Consider the following 16,015-nt stretch of genomic DNA (forward strand, 5'->3'; position numbering starts at 1 on the left):
GGCAGTTGGAGATACAAGATTGGAGGTCAGCAGAGCATTTGGAGTAATATAAGTAAGATTTGAGAATCATTAGCATAGAGATGGTAATTCAATCCATGGGAGCTTATAAGATCACAAATGAAATAGTACAAAGGAGAGAAAAGGTCTCAGGAAAAAATGTTCTAGGGGAGGATCCAATAAAGACAATAGGGAAGAATGATCTGACAGAAGAGAAAGTAAGTCCTAAAAACTTGATTAAAAAGGAATATTAAGGAGGAAAAAGTGATCAAAGGTCAAAGGTTGCAGGGAGGTCAAGAAGAGAACCAAGAAAAGTCATTGATTTGGCAACTAAAGAAATCACTGCTAATTCTGGAAACATGATAAAGTCAGGGGCTAAACTGTAAGGGGCAAAGAAAGCAATTGGAGGGAAAGAGGAGGCTGTAGACTGAACTACTGTAGACTGTAACCTTTCTGAGTTTAGCTCCAAAAGTCAGGACAAATATAGGACCGCAGCTGGCAAGATAGAAGGATCAAATGAAGTGAGCTTCTCCACACTGATAGAAGACACATGGACATATTTATAGGCAACAGAAAATGAGCCAGTAGGAAGAGGGAGCTTGAAAATAAATGAATAAGTAAGAATGGTAGAGGGAGTAATCTTCTGGATGAAATGGGATCACTTGAACAAGTAGGGGAGTCACTTTATCAAGTGAGAGGGAGGTTGAAAGAGGACATAGTGGCAGAAGACATCTGAATGATAGGACAGGAGGTAGAGGGAAGAAGAGAATTCTCGGCTGTTTATAGTATTACAAATCATTTAGGAATGATGAGGTAGTGCTATTTTGATGGGGCAAATTCAATTGTATTTTTCAATAATTTTCAAAATTCTTGTCTAATTTTTTATTCAGATACTTTAATATTCAAGACTGATTAGTTATTTTTAAATTCCCTAATGGGATATGTATGAAACTTCCTAGCAATTGATTTTTCCTCTCCCCCCAAACCCTTGATTCCATTTAGTCTGTTTGGCGTTGAGGAGGAAATGTAACTCTCTCTGGAAATGCAAAAAGTATGACTAGTACTTCAAATGCATTTTACCATATGAAATGGGTTTTCTTAAACCAAGGTGATGGGGGGAAGAGGTACAACATAAACCTCAAGATTTGAGAGTTAAAAGATACCAATTCAAATTCTACCTCTGACTCACTACTAATGTGGTCTTAGAGAAGTTATTTAACTTCACTGGGCCTCAATTTCCTCATTTGCAAAATGCAAAGGTTGGACTGAATGACCTCTGAGGTTCCTTCTAGCTCTTCATCTATGACCCTATGACCTCTCTAATCCACTTAGACTTTTTGTTCTGCTTCAGTCTGATCAGTCTATAATGGAGGGAGTTAGCATCTAAGGTAAAGCCTTGGATGGCCTTTTAATATAACAGGGGAATAGCTGATCAGATTGTGTTATATGAATGTGATATAATGTGCTGTAAGAAATGATGAAAGAGAAAATTGCAAAGAATTCTGGGTGATATCAAATAATAGTGAAATAAATAGAATCTGGAGGATAATTTGTAAAAAAAAATTTTTTAAGTAAAAGAAATTTTTTTTAAGTTTAAGAATATTGATTTAAAAAAAATTTGACAAGAAGCAGCTAGAAGGCGAAGTAGATAGAGCATCGATCCTGGAGTCAGGAGGACCCGAGTTAAAATCTAGTCTAAGACACTTAACTATGGATAAGTCACTTAACCCCAATTCCCTTCCCTTCTCCCCCAAAAGGGGGGGGGGCTATAATAAGGTAAGTTACTCCTTTCTTGGCAGAGAAGTAATACAAGGTGAGGAAACACCTTTTGAGACATGGCTACTTTGAAGCTTCTTTTTGTTTGACTGCTTATCTGTTATAAGACATTTTCCCCCTCTTTTTCACTCTTTGTTAATTGAGTGGGGATGATTATAAGAAAGAGAAGGTAAGCAATACTGATACCAGAGAGCACTGTAACAGTTTTAAAGGTGTATCTATGACAATTAAAAAAAAAAAAAGGAAATTTAGAAGGAAGCAAAAATAGGAATTTTGAAAGAATAGAGAGAATATATTATTAAAATAAAAAAGTGGTATGAAATGGACATTTATATAATTCCATAATTTTGCATACCATTGTGTATATAAAATTAGGGAGTATTTTAGTTCAGAATATATATATTTTAAATTTTAACTCCCTGAAATGTTCCTATTACCTACAATCTATTCCCCTCTCTCTACTGTTCAAATTCTATGTTCAAGTCTCAGTCTACTGAAGTAACTTGTCCAATCGACGCTGTATATTCTTCCCCTTGACATCAAATTTTGTAACATACTATATTGTACTGTGAGAAATCACAGTGTGTACCGATTCTTCCACAATTTCTTCCAAAATATTTTCATATCCTTTCCATCCTGGGCCTTCCTACTGAGTGATTTTATCCATGGGACTATTATCCTTCAGGAAAAGGGCCAGTCTTGTCTCACTAACACTTTCTTTCTTTCAAAACACTTGTCATATCGACTCATCATATGTTCCTTTCTTCCCTGTCACACTCTACCCTTATCATCAAAAAATCTGCCAGAGTTCATGGATGAGGTTTGTCATGCGCCACCCCCCCTCCCTTTTTTTTAATAAGCACATTCCCATAACACAGAACAGAACTTGCCGAGTTGGGCCAAATAAACGCTTTTTCATTTATATATCTTTGCAGAGCTGAATCTTACTCATTTCAGGCATAGGGAAAAGTGACACCAAGGAATAAGTGAGAACAGTCTGTTGACCAAGTGTCCCAGTCACTCTTTAGACTTTTGACATCATACTCCATGAACCTACTTTCCCCAGGAACTCATACTTCCTCAGAAGCCCTCTCCCCTGGATCCTCCCTTTGATTATATGGCTCCTTCAGTCCATTTAAGCAGGGTATCTAGGTTGCCATCTCTTTATTTTCTACTGGGCTATACTCTTCAAGTCCCCTTGCAGCAGATACCTTCCCTTGCCTTTCAGCTTCCTTTTGTATGTTGTCTTTCACCATTAGATTGTTAGCTCCCTGAGATCAGGACTTTTCCTTTTTTGTATTCGGTTCTTACCACATTCAATAAATATTTATCAACTGATAGACTAATCACCCAAGTTGGCTAGAACACCTTATAAAGGATACATAATGGATTTAAGAGATTGAAATTGAATTAAGAAGGCAGCACATTTTAAGCACAGGAATAGTCAACATAGGGAGAGTCATGAGTGAGTGAGGAACAAAAAGATCATTTTGGTTAAGTCACAGAAGAGACTAGCTAATTTCTACTTTCAGTTCAAATTGGATCTTTGTTGTCAGAATTTCATGAGGTGCTCAGCACTTCATCCTTTCTGAGCTGTTTTTCTCTGTAGGATCTTAAATCACAGAATCCTACTTTTTCCTTATAACTCACTAAAATCCACTCTCCCCAAATCTAGAATACATGTGAGACTGCCATCTGGATTCTTTTCTTTATGTTTCGTGTTATCTATTTTAAAGGCCGCTATATGAAAAAGGGTTTGAATTTATTCTGCTTGACTATAGAAGAGAGAACTAAAAGTAACAGGAACAAATTGCTAAGAGCAAATTTAGGCTTGATGTTTAAACAACAACAACTACATTACAACTTCCTAATCATTTAGAGCTTTTCACAAATAAAATGAGCAGCTCTAGATTTCGGTTACCCTAGGATTTCAAGAGAATAATGGATGACCCCTGGTTGGCAATTTGATAAATAGGATTTTTGTTCAGGTACAGCTTGTGCTAGAAGCCTTCAAGATCTCAGAGAATCTGTGATTATGATCAGTAATATATGTGCTTTGTAATATTTTTTTAGTCAGAATGATGAATCTCCATAGATTTTTCTTTTAAAACACTATTTCACCTTTGAGATTAATGAGATACTTGGGTGGGAAGGCAGATAGATATAAGGGAGCAGAGAGGATAAAAGTACAAATTGTTGTTACAGGCCACAAAAATTATTGAACTTGATAACCTTTCTGCTATTAACAAAACATATGCGCCAACAGACCCTAACTAACTATGTACAACAACAAATACTGTTCAATTCTGATCCTTGAAAAGAAAGAACTACCTCTAACTTAGAAAACTATTAAGTACAGTTTTTTATTACTCAATTTCACATGGATTGTAAAATTTTATCTGATATTATTCATGACAAAAACCAGGTCTACATGGTTATAAACAACATCCTGACAAGAAGTACAAAAACCCAGTTAATTTTTCATCCTTTTTTCTATATAATGCCAAAATCTGGATTCAGCACATACTACATTATGTGGATAGTTTGAAGAAAATATCTATGTTTTTATATATATAAATATATATATATGAATAAAATATTGTTAAAGCATTCTGAAAACTATTTTAGCTTTTGTTTAATATTTTTGTTTTGAAAAGTAAAATATTGTTAAAGTATTCTGAAAATTATTTTAGCTTTTATTTAATAATTTTATTGCTTTGAAAAGTACTTCATAAATATATTTCAGAATGATTTTGACTGTCCTATATTAACTTTATTTCAGTAAATGTAAATAATCTCAAGGACACTGGTTACAATTTGGCCACAATTTCCTTTAATTACATCATTTTATCTGGGAACACATTTTCTAACACGGAATACTCATTCACTATTAAAAAAAAAAAAAAAAAAAAAAAAAGAAAAATGCATTGTTTCAATCCACTGTAGCAATCGAAGGATTAAATTTAACAACAAAGCTGGGAAGACAACTCTGAAATTTAGCTCTATTTTTGAAGGGAGGTGGGGTGGGGACCAATCAGTGTTGTCTTTAAATTTTTACACTTTTGCCTAACATTTCAGAAATTTATTTCAGTTCTTGAGCTTTGTTAGATTCTAATCAAGAAATAAAATTACATGGCCTTGAAATCTTAAAGAAATGACTGATTTTATTTAAAAAAGGGAACTAAAGAATTTTTGGCTTTATGAAAACTTGTTTCTTATAGAAAAGATTTGAACTCAATTTCTGATGTAAACTTTTAGACTAAATTTGTTAAGAAAATAAAAATGTATAATATTTTCTACAATTCCTTAAATCAACTTCACAAATATTTAAGAAATTATGATATAATTATTTTCTCTTAGAATAAATTCAGATTGTTAACTTGATGTCAACAACAGAAAGTCTGTCTTATTTATCATAAAAATGCTTAGTTATATTTTAATAACAGGGACAATACTGAGTAAATGCAGGACACACACACACACACACACACACACAATTTTTATACAGACTATTTCTAGTACACCTGAACATGCAGTAGTTCCTAAAATGTAAACCCCTATTTTAGAAATCAAATATCTGCCATTATAATTTCAGATATCTTGCATAAAATTTTTATTGTCAATTATTAGTTATACCTCTTACTATTTTAGTTTATTTTTTTTAACCCTATCTATTCAAGTTATTCATCTATGAAATATTTAACTGCCAGCCTTGCAAATTTTTAAAGTGAATTCTTTTTGTAAAATTGAAAAGTATATATAATGGCCTCTGTTATGTACTGGTTAAATTTAAATTTCTATATATCACGTATTCTTATGGGCATGTAGAATCCAATTGGATTCTTTAGCTATTACTGAAACAGATTTGCAAATTAAGGAAAAATCATGCAGATTTCACTCCCAATTATAGAAAGCACTTAAACTTACACAAGAAGGTTAAAATTATGTTTTCAACTTTCATTTTTGCACTTAAATATTACTTCTAATACAAACAACTTATTAATTTGTCATCAGAAACAAAAACCCACAGTGGTTTAGCGACTGGTTTTCAAGTTATAACTCAAAAAACCTTAGGATTAATGTACTTTTCCAGCAAAAATTACATCTTGTCAGTTTAGGAATATAACATTTATTAGACACTAAAATAAACTTCAATCCATTTAAATTTTCATTCAGTACAAATTTTAGAGGTAATGAATTTCTGAGTTCATGATCCCACTGTGTAACATAGCACTTCGTTTTATTTATCCTATCACTTTTATTTACCACAATTTTATTTAATCGTGGGCTCAATTTGCCTATTTGTACTAGCTGTAAAAGACACTGACAACACAGATCAAAGGAGACCTACAAGCTAATCATTCAATTGCATAACATAATTTTAAGAATAGGTTTTCCTTCTTTACTGGGCCAAATCTTAGAGGGATTATGGATCATCTAGCAAAACATTATCAACAAATACTAGCATCTGAACACTTCACCTCCTAGAAGAATTCCCTTTAACTTTAACTCCACCATATCTTGCTTCTGACTGATATTAAAAACCAGAATCTTACCAAACAAGGTTATCTCTGTTACAGCTTTTAAGTAACCTTTAAATAATCTTTAAGTGATCTCCCTTGACAAATTCAGGCAAGACATTTTAGAGAAGCCATTAAGAGCACAGATTCACAGGAGTCTCAAAGGTTACCCTGACAAACTTCCACATTTTACAAATAAGAAAACTGAGGCACAGGTAGGTTAAGTGATTAGAGCTGGATGGTGTTTTGCTTTACTGAATAAATTGATTTTTTGTACTTAACCAAAAACGCATATCAGGATCTTGAATTCTTTACATTCTTCACTCATGTGTGAAATAATATAGTCTTCTGTGAAATGCCTCTTGCAAAAACTAGCCTGTTCCCTTATGAATAAGCTTGTGAAAGAGAGAGCCTCATTGTTTGAATAGATGAGTCTCTTACAAATTTTATATAACTAATAACCTGGGAATATACTTTAGTATTTATGAGCATTCTTTTGTTTCCTTTCTTGGTTAAGATGGTTGGAGTTTTTTCCTCCCAAACCTTTGGTATCACTCCCTCAAGTAGCAAACTCTCTGCTATAACATTTTATCTACATTTCTTGAAAAACATTTCCATTGCACGTCTAAGACTGTTAACTCATGTTAAGAGTCCAAAAGTAGTTACACATGGTGAGAAGACTATAAAAACCTTTGCAAATCTTTTCCTAGAGTAACCTGTTTTTCTTTCTCTAACTCACTTTTACCTTAACATCTTATAATAGGATGTCATTTACTATCCAGGTCATTTATTAAAGATTTGACAAACTTTTTTTTTCCCTTCCACTCTTTCTCCCTGTTTTATTAAGCAAAATTACTCTTGAATCCTCCATTGTCCTTCTTCACCAGCAAACTACTTTATACTCTAAAAATTTTTGTTTGGCAGTCAAATCTTTCCATTTGGCAAGCAGGTCAAGTGTTTGTTGATAAAGGTGGTTTTTAGGTTCTTTGGACTTCATAATTAAAGCAATTTTATTTTCTAATCTTCATCTTCTATCATTTGTTCAAGTTGTTTTAATTGGATTCTGTATTTTCCCCCATTTCTATTCTTTCTTTTAACTTTATACTAATTTTGATCTTTTTCTCTAACCAGTCAGTAAAGAAAGGTGATTCGGATACAACTTCTGCCTTAAAGAGTAAATTTCTGTCAAAATTAACCAATTTTATTTTTTCAACATTTTTTGTTATTTGGTGTTTATCATAATTTTTTTCTCTTTTAGTTGTTGAGTTTATGGCCACTCAACTTGTAGATGCTGTCTCATAACTGTCTTCTTCTGAATTTGTGAATTAAGCTTGTCACTATAGCAGCTTTTTATTGTGAGGTTCTTTTGATGTTGTTTGCTCATTTTCCCAGACTATTTCTTGACTTTTAATTTTGTTAAGAATTGGGCGCTGTTCACCTGGAGTTGGGGAAAGAGAAGTAGGAGTGTACTGTCCCAAGCTTCAGACTTTTTCACAATACTGTTTTCAGTTGTGGAGTAGGGATGGAGGATGGGTCTGTAATTTTTTGGTAATTCTAACATGGTGTGATGGAAGAAGTGTGATCACTGTTCTTTTGGTGTGTGTTTTGAGATTTACCAAGTAGATCCCCTACTCCCTTTTCAACCACATGCTTCTTTCTACCTTGGAATTCTGATCAAAACTGCTACTCTCTCTCCTTGCCCTGAAACTATAATGGGTCCTTGCTTATGACCACATGCACTCCTCTATGTCCTGGAACTGCAATTCAGAAGTGAGTAATGGGCAATGAAGATCGTAAGCAATGTAGAATCTTCCATCCAGTGCCCATACATGGATCCCTGATAATCTCTTTCTGACCAATTGTCCAAACTGTTGACTATCGCTGGGAAGGGAGAGCTAGCATAACTGTTGCTACTATTGTTCTCATTATCTTTGAAGTCCACATCTGTTATTGCCATGTGTGCTCTGGACTATGCCCTACCCTAGTTTCACAGAACTTTCCTTCCAATCTCCTAAACTGACTTGGATTGGAAAAAGTGTTTCATCCTGACCTTCTGTTGGCTGTACTGCTCCAGAATTTGATTTGTTATTTTAAAGTTGTTTGGAAGGGAATATTGAAAGTTCGGCTTGAATACTCCCTCTACTCAGACATCTTAGCTCTACCTGTAGCTAGCATTTATCATATTTAGAATTCAGAAGCTTTATGAATTCATGATATATAATGCACACACACACACACACACACACTCTTTTATACACACATATATATCACTAAATCATGAGGTTTCTGTGCAATTTACAAGTCTCTGGCTCTTTTATTTCGAACATATTTTCTTCTCTCTTTACCCCAAGCCTATCTTTGCATTAAAAGCACTAAAGTATGAAATTTATTTAATTTGGAAAATCTTATCTACTTCGCTTAGAATTTCTCTATCTCTTCAGCTTCTGTGATACATGTTGGCACATTTACTCTAATTATTTGGATTGTGGTTTTTCTATAAATAATTATCGTGAGCATTGCTAAATGAGACAACTAAAAGTACCACAAAATGATATCCTGTTGCTTTTCAATGTCAAATGAAACCACTACACTAAATTTTATTTCCCTCTCAAAGAGATCTGTAATTCATGATTCAATTTAACTGTGACTTTCTTTTGTTTTCTGCTTTTGCATAGAACAAAAATAAATTCAGTTCCTCCAGTAGTAGGTTCCATCTACCCATCTTTTGCTAGGCTAGTCATTAGAAATTTTAGCCTTTTCAACAGTAATGTCAGAGCTTGTATTCCAACTTGCACAGTCTTTAAGAAACCTTAGTCATTCACCTCCAAAAGTTACAGAATTTGAGAATTATATGAGATTTCAATAGCTATCTAGGTCCAAGCTGTACACAAAATAAATTCCCATTAAAATGTCCAAAACTTAGGTATATCTAGTTTTTAACCTGCCTTCAAATGATAAATTAGTTGTAAATAATATAATGAAGAATTCACTGCTCCTACAAACACAGGAACTATAAGGCTAAAATTTTAAGGCATTATACTTGATTGATGTTAATTCTTTATTTCCAAGATTGCCAATTGAAAACTCATGATTCTCTCTGGAAGAGATAAAGGGGTATTTTTTCTTTTAAAAATAGATATTCTACAATTAAATCCAACAAAAATCAGATACCTGGTGAGCAAATTACTTTTCAGAGAAGATCCAATGAATTAAATTTACATGATGATCCTAACTTTATAAAAAAAAAATACAGACTCTGGAAGTCCTTATGAAGAGACTCAGCATATTATGGTGGAAAATTTGGAAAATATAATCTACTAAGTGAAATAAACCTATCCAAACTTTAAAGATGATGGCTTCATACCTCTATTTCATTTACTCTGTATGGTGTTAGGCTAGTTTTTTCAGGAAGACGTTCTAAAATAGTGCCTTCTGACTCTTCTGTTTCTGAGCAGGATGGGGTCTCCACAGTTACTTTCACAGGAAAATCCAATTCCTTAAAGAAAATCACAGGAGACTGTTTAAGCAAGGTTAAAAATGATCAAATATTAAAACATATTTCAGAACATTTCCAAACTCTTAGTAAATTATCCTTATCTTACATCTTCATGATTTAAAAGTTGGCTGTAATATTTGGGTAATATGACAAATAAGTAAATGTGCAAATCTATCTGCAAGTACTTTTCTTTCATTTCATCTTGGAGATTCAAGATACAGTTATTAAAAACCAAGCTGAATGTAATATGGTTTTTCCTGATGGTTATGTTGTGATTAGCTAATTTCAGCATTCTGAACCACACTTGTCTTTTAACTTCACATAAGCAGTAGAAGTTGGATTTAGGATCATAGATAAAGGGCTGAAAGGGACTTCAGAGAAGATCTAACACAAACCTCACCCTTAGGGAAACTTAAGGTCCTAAAATTAAGTGTACTAGCCAAATTATATCTTAGGTTTTAAGCAGTGGAAAGCCCCTAAAAGACAATTTAAGTCACAAAGTAGTGGATAGGAGGTAAAGATTATTACTTGGATGGAGAAATACTATGAGTGAACTAGAATTCTTTTTCCTTTCTATTCCTTCACAGTACATTAGAAGATTATTCATCAAAGATGTTAATACCATAAACCTTTTCAGAAAAGATAACCAAATTCCTGATTAATAAACAGTGGACATTCAATACATATTTTTTTTTTTTTTTGAATGAAGAGCATCACAAATCAAAGCTTAGAAGGGATTGCGATGGGAAGAACATCTTTCACATTATTTTACTTTTGGGACATAGAATATAAATATATGTCACCATTAGCTATTTTTTTCTCTCAAAAAATAAATAAAGAGTTTTTCAAGGAGGAATGGACACAGAAAAGTTATCAATGTCGGGACAAATCACTTTAGTGTCAAAAAACAAATCTAGATTATATGACAGTTAATAAACCATGGAAACAGATATTGCTTGAACCTCCAATTAATTAGCTACAAAACAGAAGTTCATAACATCAAATCCTAGATTCCTATTTATTACAGTTCAAACAACTATCTTACAACTTTGCTTTAAGTCAAATGTCTCTATTTAAAATTTATTCTAATCAACTGGGGAGCAAGGTAGCACACATTAAGAAGACACTAACTTCCTTCTTTTCTTCTTAATAGCATATGGCCTCTGTTTGATAAATCAAATATATGCAATATCAACCTAGGAAAATTAAAGATGCAAATAATAAAAATAGCTCACTGGCAAGACTTGTAAGACTTAACAAGGCAGGACTTCATAAACTTTTCCCATTTAAATCCCTTTTCACTAGAGAAATTTTTATGAGACCCCAGGTATAGAGGTATATAAAATAGGTATATAAATCAAACATTTACAATTTCCATAATCAGTTACAAAACCCCACAAAGAGTCACAAACCACAGTTTAAGAAGCTGGGTTCTAAGGAACAACCAACTTAAACAGAAAAGTTGGGACAGAAATTCCCTCTCAATCCCCCACATTGAAATGTAATAAATATTAGTATATTACCTGAACTGGCCAAGGTAAATCTCGGGTTTTAATCAGTGGAAATCCCCTAAAGAAAGAATTAATTTAAGCCATATTTTAAGGTAAAAATGTTGGGGTTTATAACAACATAAAATGGAACATTAAATTGACATGTTTGGAGAAGTATGTATTTTATATAAGTAAATTTTCCAGATAAATGAATATTAACCCTTAAAGAGCAATAAATAAATTTTTGAATGTTCTAAATACTTTAAAGTTTAATATTTCACACATTCTTCTCTTTCTGAGAGACTATAATGAAGATATTTGACATTTTCTTGACTGTCACTATAAAAAACAAGATAAAACCTACATTAAATGACCCTTGGCTACATTTCTTTTTAGGTTTGGCTTTTTTCCCCCTTTCCCTTAAAAAACAAACAAACAAAAACAAAAACAAAATCTTGATGTGTCAAAACTTTATAGCTGGAAAAATCCAGAGAAATCATTTAGTCTAGGAGTTTTACATCAGGAATGCAATGCATAAATCTGTTTTTTCAGAATTTAAAAACAATATTTAAATATAACCTATTTCCTTTGTAATCTAAAATACTTTACTTTATGCATTAAAAAACACCATGAGAAAGGATTCAGAGGTTTCACCAGACTGCTCAAAGAGTCCACATTCATAAAAAAGAAAAAGAGTCAGAGCTGGACTCTGTAAGTGAACAAAATGAGGCCTGCAGAAGAGAAGGTGAGTTTTTTGTGGCTTCACTGTCAGCTGTCACTTTATATTACTGTCAGCATAACTATCCATAATGCCACAATTACATATTTTTTCTGTTCCCATTTAATTTATAGCTTTCTCATCTTCTCTAGACCAACAAAGTTGTTAGAACTAAATATAAAATAAGAGTTCAGATCCTGAAAAAAGGCAAGACAAGTTTTCATTTAGTCAAGTGAATATACTCTAATGCGCCAATATTGTTAAAGCATTTTTAATGCTTTAACAAGCATCTGAGACTGCTCAGAAGTCTTTTTCATTTGATTTTTAGTTATATTCTGGATTCCCGAGATTGCTAAAGTTTGACCTACAAATTAATTAGAATATCTATACTTTGATTTGAAGTCTTCCTGAAGAGAATTAAGAGTAAATCTCCATGAAATATTCATTACTGCAAGGATCATTTATTTACAAGTATAAAAATATGATACTCAGGAATGTCAAAGGAACACTCAATTCTTAAAATTATATAACATTTAAAGGAAATTTTAATTCATCATAATTAATAATACAAGGTTTACTATAAGTAAAATATACATTAGTATAAAATATACTAAAACATGTACCTCAAAATATTTTCATGAGTAGCTAGAAAGATCTTGATATAGTATCACTGAAATCTATTATGAATGTAAGTTCTTAAAGAGCAAAGACTATTTGTTTTTTGTCTTTTTGTCCCCAGTGCTTCAAAAATTTATGCTATTGATTTTAAATTTTTTATGAAAAAAATTAACTTCATTTCAAGACCAAAATGATCTCACTAAGCCATTTAAAAAATAACTTTTATAAAATGATCTTTTTATCAGAATTGAAATCTGAATGTTTACTTTTTCCCCCTTGGCAAAAATTCTCTTCCTCCCTTCCCCAGTTTCAAAATAAAATGATTAAATATGAATATCAATGTAGCTTACACTTGGGTTCAAAAGATATGCAATCTATAAGTTATCTGGCTCATTTCATAGAATCAGTATTTTTTTTTTCCCCATTATAAAGACAGAAGCTAAAAATACTCTACCTGGTCCTATTGGCACGTTCTGCAGTACGCCAGGGCAAGAAGCCATATGTACCAGGTGGCAATGACTCTGGAGTATAAGAATCTTTATTACATAACTGTTTTCTTCCTGTACTTAGAGGTTTCATTGTTGTTACTCCTGAATAGTTTGAAGAGGCATTTAAAGGAAAGAATTAAAAGCAATATGAAACACATACATATAATTAAATTACCATATATATATATATACACCCTGGAGCAAAAGAAAAATATACATGTAGCATTTAAGATAATGCAATACAAAATAAACTCATTTACTTAAATGTCCTTTTATAAAGAACAGTCATTTCATTACTGCTGTACTGTGCCAAGTCGAAGTCATATAATGTTGAAGTCATATACAATATGCTGAAAAAGTTAGCAACTCATGGACTGGCTTGAAAAGACTGTGTCCATTTGCCCAAGTGGGGAAGATATATGCCACAAATCTTTCCAAAATATTATCACAGGTGAAGTTATGAAGTTATATTAGAGTAGTTTTCCATTTAGCCCTTGCTTCTTTAAAAAGGAGGCTATGGGAATGATGCTTAAGTCACTTAGGCAATAGGCTATAATCTTATATGCTGTCATGTATATTTCATATCAGAACTAGTCACAGAATTATCTCAGCATGAGGGAAGCTATCACATGGGCATGGCTATGATGAACAGTGCTAGTACTATGGGCTGATGATACCCCTGCACTAAAGATGTTCACCTGCTCCAATCGATGAATCTTTCAATTAACGTCCAGCCTTATTAGTTACCTTGTAATCCAAACCTAAGAATGATGGTACATGATGCTTAAGCATGTATTGGATACTCAAAAAAAAAAAAAAGTTAACTTAAAGAATGATGCCAGCAATTTACTGGCTAAGAATTAATTTCTAGAACATTTTTCTAACCAGCCTCAGACATCTATATACTTGGCACTCCTATCTATACTTCAGAGAAATGGGAAAACAAAGGTGTGCAAATTCTCCGGGACAGTTGCACTTTGCAGCTACAGTATTACATTACTCTGAGACTACTGTCTTAGCCTAATATTATTACGGAAGGTTGTTAGCATGAAAGTTAGGAATGTGTTCCCTACATTCACAGAATGACACCAAACTGCCTAATTCAAACTTACTTTCATATGGAAGACAAAGTACAAATGTAAACAAAAACAGCAAAAAATTGATGAAAGACAAAAAATTGAGACTATAAGAAATGAAGTAATGTATGCATTTACTGTCTCTCAACAACAGCTTATTATTATGTATAATTAGCTCATTTAATACATTATCACTGTATATCTTAATGATCAAGACAGAGTTATGACTTATGAATAAGTAGAAAGGACAGTAAAAGCTTACATTTACATTCAAAAATTAAATTTCCTCTCTTACAACATTAAAACACCTTAGTTAGGTTTTTATATATTTGCAAGAATTTATTAGTCAAGTTCAACTCTCCTAGTATTCCAAATGGCATGTAAAATAAGTACACAGGATAAAAAATGTCTGAATCACTATCAATAATATGCCAATTTTTATAAGATTTTTACTCTACCATGACCATGGCAAAAATTCATAACTCACTAATTACATTAAAATTTAGTTCATCTTGTGTTATTTAATTTTTTTTCTTAACATGTCTAAACGTGATACTGAATTTTTACTTTGCAGCATATATGCAGCATATACTAAATGCTGCAACTATACCTTCTGAAATTGATTACTAACCCAGACACCAATTTGAAGTACTTACCTTTGTGCCTCCAAATTACTGAAGCAAGTATGAAAAAGCCCAAGAAACAAAATTACTTTTTCAGTAGCCCATCACAGCTTGCAAATGTGTCACATTTTCACTTTCCTTAACCATATTAAGAATTTTATGAATATTTTTATTCTTAAAAAGGATTTGGGATTTCCTGAATATAGGAAGCTCTCACTAAGGAGAAGGTGGGTTCCTTCATCCAATTTTGTCTCAAGAGACAACTCTCAAGAGAGAGGCACTAAAATATTAAATACCTTGCTCAGGGTAACAGCTAGTATGTGGGAGAAGTAGCATTTGAATCCGAATTTTCCTCACCACAAATTAGAATCCGGACCTTCCTCAGTATAAAGCCAACTCTAGCCACCATATCAAACTTTTTTTTATTCCAAGACACTTTATTATATATTATCAGGTACCACTATTAAGTTATAGAAATTTACCTCTCTATAATATTCTATATGTAAACAATGATTTGTCTGATTTCAAGAAATCTTGTAAGCGTAACATGAATTCTTAAGGTAATAAGGAATTATTTCTTTTTAATAAAGCATTTCTTTTTATATATTAATTATTTTGTTCATTATTTATATAATCTAAATATTTAGAAATAACAGTGGTAGGCAAATCTTTAGTCTAGTCTACCTCTTTCCACTTTGTAATCTAATCTCTTTTAAAGATCACTGTTATATGTATCTTCCAATAAAAGAACTGGTGTGAAGTCAAGCATGTATAATATTTAAAGGATGACTTAAGGATATTTACATTAACAAAAGGATAGGAGTACACCTATGATGTCATTAGTATAGGACTCAACAGTGAGAAACTTCCACTGCTATATATTGGCATTAATTATGTGGCTTGCTTAGACTTGAGTCAACATGTGTCAGAAGGACAGACTTTAACACTATTCTGATTCAAGTCTCTACTCTGCAAATTAAAGAGCTCAAAAAATATAATGTCCTCACTAGACATGTCCTTCTCATGTACCAACATAGTTGGCGTTGGGAAAGAATTCACACTTGGTTTCCACATCAAATCCCTACAGGACTGCTATGTTAGCTCTATTTGAGAGGTAACATGGTACATAATAGTATGTGGCCTTTGCCAGGACTTTAGAAAGTCACTTTTAGAAAGTCACTTTCTAAATCTAAAGAGTTATAGAGAATTTGAT

General features: G+C 32.5%; 1 protein-coding gene across 2 annotated transcripts in view; it reads right to left on the reverse strand.

Moving 5' to 3' along the window:
• Nucleotides 1-16,015, reverse strand: part of CEP78 (centrosomal protein 78) — a 36,954-nt gene that overhangs the window by 9,050 nt on the left and 11,889 nt on the right. The window contains exons 10-13 of one of the 2 annotated variants that reach the window (XM_031945500.1): nucleotides 14,836-14,853; nucleotides 13,070-13,205; nucleotides 11,313-11,358; nucleotides 9,658-9,789 (exon numbers count right to left, since the gene is read on the reverse strand). In XM_031945500.1, coding sequence (XP_031801360.1) covers nucleotides 9,658-9,789; nucleotides 11,313-11,358; nucleotides 13,070-13,205; nucleotides 14,836-14,853 — 332 coding nt within the window. The remainder of the gene's footprint in view (nucleotides 1-9,657; nucleotides 9,790-11,312; nucleotides 11,359-13,069; nucleotides 13,206-14,835; nucleotides 14,854-16,015) is intronic. The other variant, XM_031945501.1, reaches the window with a different exon arrangement.

The sequence above is a fragment of the Sarcophilus harrisii genome, chromosome 1 (assembly GCF_902635505.1).
Source record: "Sarcophilus harrisii chromosome 1, mSarHar1.11, whole genome shotgun sequence".
In the NCBI taxonomy this organism is placed as follows: Eukaryota; Metazoa; Chordata; class Mammalia; order Dasyuromorphia; family Dasyuridae; genus Sarcophilus; species Sarcophilus harrisii.